This window comes from Tachyglossus aculeatus, chromosome 1, assembly GCF_015852505.1.
Source record: "Tachyglossus aculeatus isolate mTacAcu1 chromosome 1, mTacAcu1.pri, whole genome shotgun sequence".
In the NCBI taxonomy this organism is placed as follows: domain Eukaryota; kingdom Metazoa; phylum Chordata; class Mammalia; order Monotremata; family Tachyglossidae; genus Tachyglossus; species Tachyglossus aculeatus.
The window spans coordinates 124,026-138,666 of NC_052066.1; the positions used below are offsets into that span (position 1 = coordinate 124,026).

Genomic DNA, 14,641 nt, shown 5'->3' on the forward strand with positions numbered 1-14,641 from the left:
GTCTAACAAATACCACAATGATTATGACTCCTCAGCACAGCTGATTCCCCTTGATTAATGATAGTATTTATTAAGCGCTTACTATGTGCAAAGCACTGTTCTAAGCGCTGGGGAGGTTACAAGGTGATCAGGTTGTCCCACGGGGGGGCTCACAGTCTTCATCCCCATTTTACAGATGAGGTCACTGAGGCCCAGAGAAGTGAAGTGACTTGCCCAAGGTCACACAGCAGACATGTGGCAGAGCCAGGATTCGAACCCATGACCTCTGACTCCAAAGCCCAGGCTCTTTCCACTTGAGCCACGCTGCTTCTCTTAATTGGGCCCCCTTACCCAACCCCACCCTTGATCTGTTTGTGGTCCCACCCCTGACTCCACCATGACAGTGCACCTGGCTGCTGAAAAGTGACTTTATTGTTTTCTTGGCTCCTACTGATTGGCGCCAGGTAAGGGACCAGGGCTCCCAGCACTCCCAGCCCCCAGGACTCCAGGCCCTCGGCCCAACGGGTCTTCCGTCTCCCTGGACCCGAGGCCAGGGTGGAGGGAGGGCCCCAGCAGGTATAACCGTAACATCCAGCTCAGGGGTCCGAACCTCTCGCCGACTCACGTCCCTGAATCTGTCTGTCTCCTACCGCTCCCGCCGGGCCGGCCGGGCAGCCCCATGGCACGGTCTCAGATTCTGGTCCCGGGCGGGAGTGGGGATGACTCCGAAGGGAGACAAAAGCCTGTGAGCACTGCAGGCGAGGTAGGGGAACGGGTCCCTGGGGCGGACGGGAAGCTGAGCTGAGGTGGGAGACCTAGTGGGCAAAAACCAGCCCCAGCGGGAAGCCCCGGCTCCCCTCAACTTCTCCAACCTTCTCTTCCCCTGGGCCGGGGGCCTGCCCCACCCCGCCCCAACCCGGCCTTGACGGTGGGGACGGGGGATGGGGCCCTGGGCTGGAGTGCTCCATGCAGGGACGCCGAAGCCCCCGGTGAGCAGCAGCGATGCTCCGGGGGTCAGGGCGGACGGGGCTCACAGGTGGCCAGTGAGGCAGAGCAGGAGGACGACGTGCACAGTGAGCAGGTAGGCGGCGGCCAGCAGAGGTCCGCGGGTCCGGGAATAACAGAGGGAACGCAGGGCCCGCCTCCACCCTACGCTGCTCCGCACCTGACAGGACAGAGATCCCGCTCAGAGCCCCACCCCAGCGCCACCCCCGTCCCACCCCCGCCCCTGCAGGTGCAGCCCCGGGATGTCGGGCATTGCCCATCATTTTTGGTCACGGTGGAGGCCAACGTTTCACCAAAGAAGAACCTCGGGGTCTTGGAATTGGGACTGGGCCTGGACCTGCCCCACCGACACCACATCATGCCCCCCGCACACTTACCCTGCGGAGGGAGGCGGCCGTGGGTTCGATTAGCACGGCTTGCTCGTGGGGACTGCAGGCGTCGAGGAGCGAGCGCCCCGAATTCTGCTCCCCCAGCTCCCACCTGCCATAGAAGCACAATCTGTTGGAGACTCGGGCCAGCAGGCAGGGAAAAACATCACACATGGGCCCAGGGGTCAGCGTGGCTATGCATAGGTAAGTGAGGGCCTGAGGGGACTTTTGGGACAACCAAGCACCTGTGGGCCGCACTCGTGCATTCAATCATTCAATCGTGTTTATTGAGCGCTTTCTGTGTGCAGAGCACTGTAACTAAGCGCTTGGAAAGTATAACTCAATGGCAGGAGAACCTGGGGCCAGGGGGCAGGGTGGGCGGTGCACCAGAGCAAGGGGATGCCGGCAGGGGAAGCTGTCGGGCATGGGGAGGTGGGGGGAAGGGAAGAATGCCAGCAGAGATGTTGTGGAGTTTCTAGAGCCCAAGAGCTCCCCGTGACCAACCGCTCATCACTCCTGACCACCAGCCACAGCAACTCTCCAGGCCCGAGTCCCCAGCCCATCCCACCCCATGTGTCCATCCATCCATCCATCCATCTATCTATGCTCGAGCCCGGTTCCACCTCCGGATGCGCTCCTGGGCATCGGAAAGAGCATCCTCAGCCACCAGCCGCTGGTCCCGCTCCTCTGCCAGCAGCTTCTTCAGCTGGCTCTGCTCCTGCTGGGCCTCAGAAAACCTGCAGAAAGACGCGGGCAAACTCGAAGCCCACCCCCGGGCCCCCGCTCTGACTCCCCGAGCCCCCTGATCACTCCCACACATCACTCTGACTCCCCAGAGCCCCCACTCAGACTCCCCCAAGCCCCTGCTCCCAACTCCCAAGAGTCCCCAGGACCCCGCCGTCTGACTCCCCCGAGCCACCGCCTCAAAATCCCATGAGCCCCCAAAGTCCCCACTCAGATCCCCTGAACCCCCACAACTCCCTGAACCCCAACTTGGAGCTCACCTCCTCCAGGAGGCCTTCCCAGACTGAGCCCCCCTTTTCCTCTGCTCCTCCTCCCCTCCCCATCGCCCTTACTCCCTCCCTCTGCTCTACCCCCCTCCCCACCCCACAGCACTTGTGTATATATGTACATATTTATTATTTTTATTATTTTATTAATGATGTGTATATATCTACAAGTCTATTTATATTGATGCTATCAATGCCTGTCCACTTGTTTTGTTGCCCGTCTCTCCACTTCTAGAGAAGCAGCACGGCTCAGTGGGAAGAGCCTGGCTTTGGAATCAGAGGTCCTGGGTTCGAATCCCACCTCCATCAGCTGTGTGACTTTGGGCAAGTCACTTCACTTCTCTGGGCCTCAGTTCCCTCATCTGTAAAATGGGGATGAAGACTGTGAGCCCCCCCGTGGGACAAGCTGATCACCTTGTAACCTCCCCAGCACTTAGAACAGTGCTTTGCACATAGTAAGCGTTTAATAAATGCCATTATTATTATTATTAGACTGTGAGCCCGTTGGGTAGGGATTGTCTCTATTTGTTGCTGAATTGTACTTTCCAAGTGCTTAGTACAGTGCTCTGCACACAGTAAGCGCTCAATAAATGACTGAATGAATGAATGAATCCACTGCTCCTTTTAGACTGTGAGCCCACTGTTGGGTAGGGACTGTCTCTATATGTTGCCAACTTGTACTTCCCAAGCACTTAGTACAGTGCTCTGCACACAGTAAGCGCTCAATAAATACGATTGATTGATTGATTGCTCCAACTCCTCAATCCCCAACAAACCCCCACACCAACCACCCAGGCCCCAGCTCCAACCGCTACAAGTCCCATAAGCCCCTGCTTTACACCCTCAAGCCCCAACAAGCCCCCGACCCAAGCCCCAATGAATCCCTTCTCTGACCCCCCACAAGCCCTGATTCCCCACTCCGACCCCTGCCTCCAAACTCCACCTCGGGGAACCCACTCAGACCCACTGAGCAGACTCCACAGAGACCCCAATTAATTTCCCGAACCCTTTCCCAACACTTCTCCACTCCCCAGGATCTGGAAGGTCCCAGGGTTCGGATTGGGGGGGGGGGTGGGGGGTCCTGTGATCAGGGTGGTCGCAGGATAGGAGAGTACTGGGGTCCGGGAAGTACCCCCAGGATGAGGGGGAGTCCCAGGAGAAGTCAGAGTCCACCTCTGCTACCTCAGCTGCAGCTCCCGCAGCTCAGCTGGGTCGCCCTCTCTGGGGTCCGCGTCCCGCTCCTGGGGAGCTCCCGGGGCGGCATCCGTGGACAGCAGCTCCTGCAAAAGAGCCAGGGGTTCGGGAAGTCTGAGGGGGATGGGGATGGGCAGGACGGGGATGGGCACTGGAGACTCCGTGGGCATTCTGGGATCCGGCTGTCCACCCTCCTGACTGCCTGCCCACCCACCTGATTGCCCATCCTCCTGACTGCCACCTACGCAACCTGACCACCCTCCCGCCTGCGTGCCTGATCACCCATCCACCTATTCAACAGCCTGACTGACTCTTGTCTGCCAGGACTCAACATCCATCTCTTCCAATCAGACCCCCCGGCCCTCACTCCCCTCTCTACCACACTGTCCTTCTTTCTTCATCTACCCTCCGGGCTCCCCAGGTTGCCGGCCCCCAACCTTGCCACCATTTTCTCCCTCTGTCCCTTCTCTGGTCCATTACTTCAACCTGTTTTCCCTCTGTCCCGCTCCTGTCCTTCCACCCCAATGGTGGTGGGTCCTGGCCTCTGGGCCTCAACAGCACTTTGCACTGCTGGCTGGCTGGCTGCCCAACTACTCACTGTACCTCAATCTCATCTACCTCATCTACAACCCCTTGCCTACATCCTGCCTCTGGCCTGGAACACCCTCCCGCTTCAGCGTGGAGCAGCATGGCTTAGTGGAAAGAGCACGGGCTTGGGAGTCAGAGGTCGTGAGTTCTAATCCCGCCTCTGCCACTTGTCAGCTCTGTGACTTTGGGCAAGTCACTTAACTTCTCCGTGCTTCAGTTACCTCATCTGTAACATGGATATGAGACTGTGAGTCCCACGTTGATTACCTTGTATCTACCCCAGCACACAGAACAATGCTTGGCACATATTAAGCGCTTAACAAATGCCACAAATGAGAAGCAGCGTGGTTCAGAGGAAAAGAGCACGGGCTTTGGAGTCAGAGGTCATGGGTTCAAACCCCGGCTCCACCAATTGTCAGCTGTGTGACTTTGGGCAAGTCACTTGACTTCTCTGTGCCTCAGTTACCTCATCTGTAAAATGGGGATTAAGACTGTGAGCCCCACGTGGGACATCTGATCACCTTGTAACCTTCCCAGCACTTAGAACAGTGCTCTGCACATAGTAAGTGCTTAATAAATGCCATCATTATTATTATTATTCACATCCGACAGATCACTGCTTTCTCTGCTTTCAAAACCTTATTAAAAGCACATCTCCTCCCAGAGGCCTTCCCTGACTAAGCCCTCATTTCCTCTTCTCCCACTCCTGTCTGCATCACCCTTGCACTAGAATTTGCACTCTTCATTCACTCCTCCATCAGTGTATGTCCATATCAGTAATTTATTTATTTATATTAGCGTCCTTCTCCCCATTCTAGGTCATAAGCTCAATGTGGGCAGGGAACGTGTCCACCGACTCTGTTCCATTACACTCGCCCAAGTGTTTACTACAGTGCTCTGCAAAAAGTAGGCACTCAATAAACACAGCTGACTGACTGCCTGGCTGCCTGGGTGCCAGGGTCACCAAGAGTCACTGGTCCCCACCCCCTTCTCCACTCCTCCAGTCCCCCGGTTCCCAACCCCAAGCCCCCGCCAGCCAGCCAGCCAGTCTCAGTCCCCGGCCTCACCAGGCCCTTGCCCTGGGGCTGCAGCTCCCGCAGCCGCTCCTCCAAGGCGGCGCAGTGGTTCAGGAGGCCGCTGTAGCGCTGGTGGCTCTCGCGAAGGCTCTGGCTGTGGCCCCGCAGCTGGGCAGACAGGGAGCTTTTCTCCTCGAAGAGCTGGGTGAGCTGGGACAGGGCAAGAATCCGTGAGGACGGCCCACCCGGAGAACGGCAGAGGGCACAGGCCTGGGACGGGGGGCAGGGAGGCGGGGGGCGGCGAGGGAAGCCCACCTTGCAGTTCAACTGCTGGATTCTCAGCTCCTTCTGATGCAGCCCCTCCAAGCTGTCTCCGAGTTGGGCCCGAAGCCGGCCCACCTCCGCCTCCGCTTCTGCCGCTTCCAAGGGCCCCTGCCGGAAGAAGGTTGGGAGCCGAGTCGTCCCGCCAGGCGTCCCCACCCGACCCCTGCCGTCCCGTCACCCTTCCCGGGCCTGGCCTCCAGCCGCACCTGGCATCGGCCCCGCTCCTGGGTTACGGGGGGCGGACCGCGGGGGGTTTGCGGGAGGCTCGGTTGCGGCCGCCGCTCCGGGTCCGACAGCACTAAGAGCTGCTGCTGCTGCTTCTCCGTCCTGTCCTGGATCTCCCGCTCGCTCTTCTCCAGCCTGGAACCACATAGGGGTCACAATGCCTTCCTCTCCCTCTCCCTCCTCTTCCTCCCAAGGGACAAGGGGGGGACCCCAGGGATTCTGTTCTAGTGGGTTCCCGATGACCGGGCTAGTAACCCGTGACACCCTAAGCACCACCCCTCCAGATCCCTGGCCCCGGGAGGGCAGGATAGGGTGAGCAGCCAGGGGCAGAGGGCAGGTGGCACCCGCCTCACCTGAGCTGCTGGAGCTCCTGCTGCCACGTGGCGCTCTGCTCCTGGAGCTTCTCCCAGAGGGCCCGGTGCCGGTCGGCCTCCTCCCGGCACTCCCGCAGCTGAGCCTTCAAAGGGGGCAGCTCGCCGGCCTCCTCGTTCACCCGCAGGTGCTGCTGTTGCAGGTTCTTCAGTTCCTGCAGCTGCAGTCACGGGGAAGGGGGCCGTGAAGGCCAGCCCTCGGGCCCCTCACTCACCCTGCTCCCGCTGAGCTCAGCCGGGGCCTAGGGGTCATCCACCGGTCAGCCGGCAGCCCAGGAGTTGGAGGTACCACCCTTGGCTCTCCAATCACCGGCACCCCAACTCCAAGCAGAGAACGGGGAGCCCAGGGAGGAGGAAGGAAGGAGGAGGGGAAGGGACAGGGGGTAGGAAGGGGGATGGGATGGGGGGGGCAAAGAAGGGATACGGAGGGGCAGAGGGTGGGTAGAAAGGGGTGGGGAGGGGCTATGGGCAGGAATTGTCTCTATTACTGAATTGTACCTTCCAAGCACTTAGTACAGTGCTCTGCACACAGTAAGCACTCAATAAATACGATTGAGTGAATGAATGAATGGCTGTGAATGGATTGGGGAGGAGCAAAGGGGGATCATGGAGGAGGTGTGGAGGATCAAGGAGGGGGGTGGAGGGGCTGGGGAGCGGTACGAGGAGGCCGGAGAGACTGCTTGAGGCCATCGGCTGCAGCTGGCGTCTCAGGGCAAGGCAGCTACTGGGAACCCAGTGGATCGGTGAAAGCTCAGGACCCGGACCCAGGTGGCACGAGGTCCTACCTGGGCTGGCGCTGGCTCCCCACCCCTCCCACCCAGACCAGAGACCCTGCTCCACCCCATTCACGGACGGGTCCTCGCAAAGCCGGGGACCACCCTCACAGCCACCGGCGGCTCCCACGCTGAGGCCCCGGGCCAGATCAGGAGCGCAGAATGGGCCTAGGGGATGGACCTCTGTCCAACCAGCCACTCACCCTGCAAGTGGGCCCGAGAAGTCTTCAGCCCCCGAGGCCCCGCCCCCACTCCCCCCCCAGCCCCATCCCCCATCTCCGCCGCCCCACACTCACCAACCGGTCTCGGTCATTCTGCAGGGAAGCCATCGCTCTCTTCAGGCTGCGGACCTCAGCCTCGCCGGCCCCCACGTCCCCGGCCCCGTGGGGAGGTGAGGTCCGGCCGACGCTGCTCCCCGGGGCAGTGCTTCTGCCCGGGGCTCCCGCTGCCTTGGCAGTAGAACCCGGGAGGTCCCCGTCCCCCTGCGGCAGAGACCGCTCTCGCCTCAGTGCCCGCAGCGCCTCGTGGGCCTGGTCGCGGCTGTCCTGCAGGGAGCTCATGGCCTTTCCAAAGGCCTGGACCTGGGCCCGGAGGGACTGGTTCTCCTCGTTCACGGAGAGCAGCTTCTGTTCCACGGCCACCAGGTCCTGGGCCAGCTCAGCCACCCGCTCCTCAGCCGTCTCTGCTTCGTTACGCATGATGCCCGCGTCGTGGTGGAGGTGCTTCAGCTCCGCAGAGAGGCGGGCCTCTGCCACGGCCGCCCCTCGGGCCACCTCCTCCCGGGCCCGGGCCAGCTCCTCCTGCAGCTCGGCCACCGTCCTGCGCGAGAGGGCCAGGGCGGCACCCAGGCGCTCGACCTCGCCCTCCTCCCCCGCCTCGGGACCGGCCCCGGCCCCCGTTCGCCCCGGCTCTGCCCGTCGGTACCGGGCCAGTTCAGCCTCCAGCTTGGCGCCGTGGGAGTGCAGGTCGTCCAGTTGGGCCCGGGCTCCGCGCAGCTGCTCCCGAAGAGCGTTGCTCTCGGCCGCGGCCTCCTGGATGAGACGATCCTTTTCCAGAATGGCTGTCAGGTGGCGTCCCTCCAGCTGCCGGTAGTCACTGAGCAGCCGCTCACGGTCATCCTGCAGCGAGGCCATGGCTCCGGGAAAGGAGTCCAGCTGGGCCTGGCGCTGCCGGCCCTCCTCCCGCAGGGCGGCCACCTGGGCCTCCAGCTCGGCCGCCCGGCCGGCTGCCGCTTTCCCTTGGGCCTCCGCGGCCACCTGCTCCTCTTCCTTCCGGGCCAGCCGGCTCTCCAGCTCTCCCAGGGCCTGGCTGTGCCTCTGTTGCAGATCAGAGCAGGCCGCGACCACGGCCTCCTCCCTGGCGGCCAGTGCACCGACCAGCTTCTGTTCCTTCGTACCGATCTCTTCTTGCAGTCGGCTGGCCAGGCCAGCGGAGGCCCGCAGGTCAGCCTCCAGCTGCTCCTGGCGGAACTGGCCGCTCTGGATCTCAGCGGCCTGCTGACGGGCTCTGTCCTCTGCCGCCGCCCTGGCCTCCTCCCCACGGGCCAGGGCTTGCTCCAGCTCGGCCACGCGCATCCTCAGGGCCTCCGCCTGCTTCCGCAGGCCGTCCACCTCCTCCCGAGAGTCCCGGGCAAGCCGCTCGCTCTCCTCTAGCTGGGCTCGGAGTCCTCGCTTCTCCTCTCGCAGGTCTTCCTGAGCCTCCTGGAGCTCCTGCAGCTCAGCTCGCAACACCGACTCCCGCTCCCCCTGGTCGTGCTGCAGTCTGCAATGACCAGGTGGCCACGTTACTCCCCTGCGATGCGTGGCCCCCGGGGGCGGGGGTGGCCACAGACCATCGTCCCAAAGTGTCACCGGGCCCATGTCTCTCCCCTCCTCCACACCCGCCGCTGGGTCCTCGACTCCCTCCAAGTCAAACACAAACTCCTCTCCATCATCTACCTGTTTCCCCAGCCCAGTCCCACATGACCTCTCCGTTTTTGCTGTCCCCCAGCCTGCTGTCTCCACACTCCCCAGCCAACCTTTTGGCCGCCCCTCTCTCTCGGCTCTCCCATCCCCATCCCCTCGCTCTCACCGCTTCCCCGGCCTGGATCTCCCTCTCTCCCCACAGTGGACAGACCCCCAGTTCTACCCAACCGTCAAATCCCTCCTGAAATCCCACCTCCTCCGCAAGGCCTTCCCTGATTCATCTCCTAGCCCCCTGAACTGCATCATTTTGCCAGTCTCCCTATTAGAGTGGAAGCTTCTTGTGGGCAGGTATTGTGGCACTAAGTAATTCTGTGCCTCCCAAGTGCCTAGTACTGTGTTCGGCACCAAGTGGGAGCTCAACTACCGCTACTGATACTATCCCTACTATGACAATACGAGCCTCTTAATGGGATCAGAGCAGGGTCTGAACACTGGGAACTCTGCCCAGCACTCGCACAAGGCTCAGCACCATACGAACCCTCGATAAAAGCTGTTACTACTAAGAAGTGAGCAGGAGGAGGAGGAGAATGAGGAGGAGGAAGGAGGTGGAGAGGAGGTTTGGGAGGAACACAGCCCAGAGACCTGACCTCCAAGAGTCGAGAGGAAGGAAATGGTGTCAGCCTCATTCAGTGCCTGTCTCCTTGAGCTCCACAAACTCTACTGTCCCCTCTCCAATGCTTGGAACAGTGCTCTGCACACAGTAGCCTAAACTTCTCAAGGGCAGCGATTGTGTCTGCTGACTACTGGACTCTCCAAAGTGTGCGGGACAGTGCTCGGCATCCAGTTGGAACTTATTAAGTCCGACTGATCGATCGGTTGACTGCCCAACTGAGGATGGGGATGACGTGGACCAATGCCGACCGGCTGGCTGGAAGCAGCCGCTAGCCACGGGGCGTCCAGGGCCCGGTTACCTGGCCAGGCCGATCTGCAGCTCCTCGGTGCGAACGGATTCCTGCCTCAGCCGGTCCCTCAAGTCGCCACAGCGCCCCTCGGCCGCGCGGAGCTCGTCCTCCTTCGCCTGCAGGGCAGCGCCAAACCTGTCCTCCCAACGCTTGGACTCGTCCAGCACGCGGTCACGGTCATCCTGGAGGGAGGCCATGCTGCGGGCCAGCGCGGCCAGCTGGGCCAGGGTGCCGTTCAGGCTGTCCTGCAGCCTCTGAGCCTCCTGCTCTTGCTCGCCCAGGGCGGCGCGGGCCTCTGCCGCGGCCTCTTCCGCCCGGACCTTCTCTCGCTGCAGGGCGGCCAGCTGCTCCTGCAGGCTCCGCCGCTCCCGCCCGTGCTGGGCCGCCGCCTGCCCCAGCCTCCTCTCCAGATCTTCGTCCCTGCTCTTCAGCTGTCTCTCCGCCAGCTCGCGGCCGGCCCGCAGCGCCTCCTGGGTCCGGAGGCTGTCCGCCAGGACTCGCGCTGCCTCGCTCTGCGTGTCATCCAGCAGAGTCCTGCAGGCGGCCAGCTCGGCCCGGGCCTGTTGGCGGGCTTCCTCGGCCCCGGCCACGCTGGCCCTGGCTCCCTGGACCTCCTTCTGGGCCTCGCTCTGGACGAACTCTAGGGCCTTGATGGTCCTCTCCAAGCCGCTGATTTTCTCCTGGTAGCGGATGCAATCTCTGCGCAGCTGCTTTACTTCCTGCTGCTTCTCTTTCAGCAGCTCCTGCAGCTCCTTAGTTAGGGATTTGCCGCCTGCTTCAGGGCGGGCCGCGGAATGGGCCACGGGTTGGGCCGGGGCCTGGACTGCGGTCTGGGTCTCGGGTCGGGCCGCAGACCGGACCGTGGGCTGGGCCGCAGGCTGGACGATGGACTGGGCCTCAGGCTGAGTCCCCTGCCCCTCGGCTTCCTCCCCGGCGATATCCCCGGCCTCCGGCCCCCGCTGCTCCTCCAGCTCCCTTATGCGATTCTGGAGGGTCTGGATTTCCGCCTCCAGGAGCTTGTTGGCAGCCTGCATGTCTGAGGCCGCCTGCTGATAATCGCCAATGCTGCCGTTCAGTTCTGCCAGCTGGTTCATGAGTCGCTCTTCCAGATCGTCCTTCTCCTCTTCCAACTCCTTGTGCCGCTGCACTGCGTGGGCCAGCTCCTCCCGGGCCTGCTGGCTGTGGCGGCTCAAAGCCGAGACGGAGGCCTGTAATGTCTCCAGCTCACCGGCCCGGGCCGTCAGCAGGCTCTCCAGGGCATCCCTCTGGGCCTCTGACACCTGGAGCCGCTCTCGCAGACTGCACAGCTCCTCTTCCTCCTCTTCCTTTTCAGGGTCCGGGACCCCCTCCACGAGCAGGGCCACGTGCTGGGTGGAGGGTCCACCCTGGGCATCCGTGCTCGCCGGTCCAGCCTCAGCCACCTGGTTGCTCGGGGCTGGCGGGGCTGCGGCTGGCTGCGCCCCATCCCCGCCCTCCCACTCGCCTCCTGTCTCGAGGGTCCCGCTCTGCCCGGATCCAGTAGCTTCGAGCTGCTGCCGTAAGTCCCGGACCACACGGCCGAGTGATTCCTTCTCCGCCCTGAGTGCATCACACTCCTCGCGTAGAGCCTGGTGCTGTGACCGGATGCTCTCCAGGTCCTCTTCTGGGCCCAGGGGAGCAGGCAGGAGGGTGTCGCCACTGGCATTCTCACGAGTGTCCAGGTGGGCATCTCCCTGGGGGCCCTTACGAGCACCCTCGGGTGTGTCTCTGCCAGCATCCTCATAGGCATCCCCACCAGCGTCCTTCTGGGTATCCTCACGGGCACCTTTGTGGGAATCTCCACCAGCATCCTCTTGGATGTCCTCACGGGCATCCTCACGGGCATCCCCACCAGCATTCTCATGGGCGTCTCCCCCGGCCCCCTCACGGGTGTCCTTCTGGACGTCCCGTCGAGCTGCGGGCCCCTCGGCTTTCAGCCGCTCGTTCTCCTCTTCAAGCTCCAGGATCTTCTGCTGCTTGGACTTGGCAAATCTCCTCATCTTGTCCCTGAGGCCCTCCATCTCCTGCTCGGCCTCCCGCAGCCGCTTCTCCACGTCCCCGGTCTCAGCCTCGGCACCCCTCAGCCGGGCGAGCAGCTCCCGCTTCTCCCGCCGCGCAGCTTCCAGCAGGCGCTGAACGCGCTCCGCCTCGCCGCCCACGTTCTCGTAGGAGCGCAACAGGGTCTCGTACTCGCGCTGCAGCTCCGCCTGCCGCTCCTGCCACCCGGCGCCCTCAGCCTCCCGGGCTTCATGCAGGGCGCCCAGCTCCTGCTCCAGCAACGCCTTGTCCCGCGCCAGACCCTCCAGTGCCAGCTTCAGGCTGTCGCAGGAGCTGCCCAGGCTCCGACTCTCCTCCCGGGAGCGGTCTGCTTCAGCCGCCAGCCTCTGGTGGTCTGCCTGGAGGGCCTCCAGCTGAGCTGCCAGCCCGTCCCTCTCGCGCCCGCCGGCCGAAGCCCGACCCTCCGCCTCGACCAGAGCGGTGGCCAGGCTCGCCGCCTGCTCCCTGGCCTCCGCCAGCTCCTCGCGGAGGCCCCGGCTCTCCTTCAAGGCCTCCTTCCTGGACACCAGCGCAGCCTGGAGCTTCCTCTGCAGTGGCATCAGCTGGGCTCTGGCCTCGGCCCCCGCCTCCGCGCCCAGCTCCGCCCGGAGCCGCTGGGTCTGGTCCACATGCTCCAGGGCCTGCGCTTCCAACCGGGCGCTCAGGGCTGCCACCAGATCCTTCTGGTCCCGTGACTCGGCACGCGCGTGAGCCAGGGCCTCCGTCAGCGAGGCCACGTCCTCCTCCCGCTGGCTCAGCCGGGCTTGGAGCTCGCCCCTGAGCTGCTCCAATCTGGCCGCTTCCGCCCGGCTGCTCGCCAGTTCCGGCCCAAGTCCAGTGGCCCGGTCCACGGCCGCCCCCTCCCCGGGCTGAAGGGCTCCCTCTGCCACAGGGGTGTGGCTCCCCGAGGAGGCTCCAGGCCCTAACTGTGGCTCCTCGAGCTGGGCCCGGACCAGGCCTGTTGGACCGTCTCCCCGCTGTGGAGTGCGGTCTGCTCTTGGGCCTCCGTGCCCGTCTGGAGCCTGGGTGACAGCAGGTGACAGCCCTCGGGTGCTCTCGACTTCCTCTGAATTTTCCTCCGCCGTGTCTCCTGCAGCGTCCCTTGGGGCATCCTCTGGGGTGTCCCCTGGGCTGGGCGGGGGTCCACTCTCTGGCCCCTGTGTGCCCTGGGCCCGAAGCTGCCAGAGCTGGTCCCGGAGGGACCCATTCTCCCGGATCTGCTCGTCCAGCTGCTCCCGCCAAAGGTCGGCACGCTCCTGATGCTGCCTCAGCTGCTCCCGGTGGAGTCGGGCCTGCTCTCGGGCCTTCTTCAGGGTCCCCTTGCGGGCGGCCACGGCCTCCTGCAGCTCCTTCTGCAACTGCTCTTTCTCCTGCTCCAGCTTCCAGGCCCTTTCCTGCAGCTCCTTCTGCAGCTGCTCCTTCACCTGCTCCAGGCTCCGGGCCCTCTCCTGCAGCTGCTCCTTCTCTTGCTCCAGGCTCTGGGCCTTTTCCTGCAGCTCCTTCTGCAGCTGCTCCTTCACCTGCTCCAGGCTCCGGGCCCTCTCCTGCAGCTGCTCCTTCTCTTGCTCCAGGCTCTGGGCCCTTTCCTGCAGCTCCTTCTGCAGCTGCTCCTCCTGCTCCAAGCTCCGGGCCTTTTCCTGCAGCTCCTGCTGCAGCTGTTCCTTCTCCTGCTCCAGGCTCCAGACCCTTTCCTGCAGGTTGGGGTCCTGGCCCCCTCCTAACTCTGGGACTCCATCATGCCCACCCGGCTCCTCCACGGCAGCCCCGGCCTCGGTCGCCAGCAGGTGGTCTCGCGCCTTCTCCGGGCCATCGCCACCAGGGTCCTCGGGCTGACGGGTGGTGGAACCGGCTCGCACCAGGGACTCTCCCTGGGACCCATCTCCTGGGGTGACAGGTTCCCGTTCGAGGGACTCTGTCCCGCCGGTGGGGGCTGCCGGCAGCCGCTCCCCAGTCTCTGCCACCACCCCGCCGTGGCCGTCCGAGATCCTGTGCCCGTCTGTCAAAGAGAGGGTTTCCTCCGGCCTCCTAAACTGAGCTCCCAGTGCCTCGGCCACACCCAGATCCTCGAGCCGAGAGCGGAGCTGGTCTCTCTCATCAGATGCAGCCTGCAGGGCCCCTCGACAGAGCTCGGCGTCTCTCTGGCACTCCTCAGCCCGCCACTCCAGCTGGCGGATGACCGACTCCTTGGCCGCCAGGTCCGCCTGGTACTCCTCCCCGGCTTGCCGCAGGCTTGCCTGCAGTGCCAGGATCTCCCGGCCCAGTCTCTCCAGCTCCTCGTGCTGGGCCGGGTCGGCCAGCCGGGGGGCGGTGGCGTCGGACGGGATGGTGGTGTTGGATGGGGCGTCGTCATCGGGTGGGACGATGGGGTCGAACAGGACGGCGGAGCCGGCCGGGGTGGAGTCGCCGGATGGGACAGCGGCAGTGGTGGCTGCAGAGGTGCCATTGTCTGGGGAGGCGGCACAGGACAGGACAGTGGCAACGGGAGCGGAGGTGGCATCGGGCAGGGCAGCATCGGACGGGGCCTGCGTCTCCCCTCCAGGGAAGGGGCCGGGCTCTCCCGGCCAACCGGCCGGGGGACTCGGCCCTACCTGCGGGACTGTGCTTTCCCACCCTTCCTTGGAGGGACCTGGCAGGCCACTCTCTTCCCCGGCACTCGGCCCCTCTCTCTCCAGCGCAGGGCCGAGCCGGGCTGGGCCCGGGAGCTGCCCCCTCAGGAACATAATCTCCTCCTGGGCTTCCTTCATCTCTGACAGCAAGACGGCCAAGGCCTGCTGCTCTCGGGAGGGGTCGCCGTCCAGGAAGCTGTCACGGCCACTCTCCACGGCGGGCCCACTGACCTGCAGCCAGAACAACGCACAGCCTGAACC

General features: G+C 63.8%; 1 protein-coding gene across 1 annotated transcript in view; it reads right to left on the reverse strand.

Moving 5' to 3' along the window:
- Positions 1–393: 393 nt before the first annotated feature.
- GOLGB1 (golgin B1) overlaps positions 394–14,641 on the reverse strand; it is a 41,834-nt gene continuing 27,586 nt past the window's right edge. The window contains exons 12-21 of the mRNA XM_038746882.1: positions 9,729–14,611; positions 7,150–8,614; positions 6,063–6,241; positions 5,691–5,844; positions 5,476–5,592; positions 5,212–5,370; positions 3,545–3,642; positions 1,976–2,089; positions 1,362–1,464; positions 394–1,144 (exon numbers count right to left, since the gene is read on the reverse strand). Of these exons, the coding sequence (XP_038602810.1) occupies positions 1,010–1,144; positions 1,362–1,464; positions 1,976–2,089; positions 3,545–3,642; positions 5,212–5,370; positions 5,476–5,592; positions 5,691–5,844; positions 6,063–6,241; positions 7,150–8,614; positions 9,729–14,611 (7,407 nt within the window). The 3' untranslated portion in view covers positions 394–1,009. The remainder of the gene's footprint in view (positions 1,145–1,361; positions 1,465–1,975; positions 2,090–3,544; positions 3,643–5,211; positions 5,371–5,475; positions 5,593–5,690; positions 5,845–6,062; positions 6,242–7,149; positions 8,615–9,728; positions 14,612–14,641) is intronic.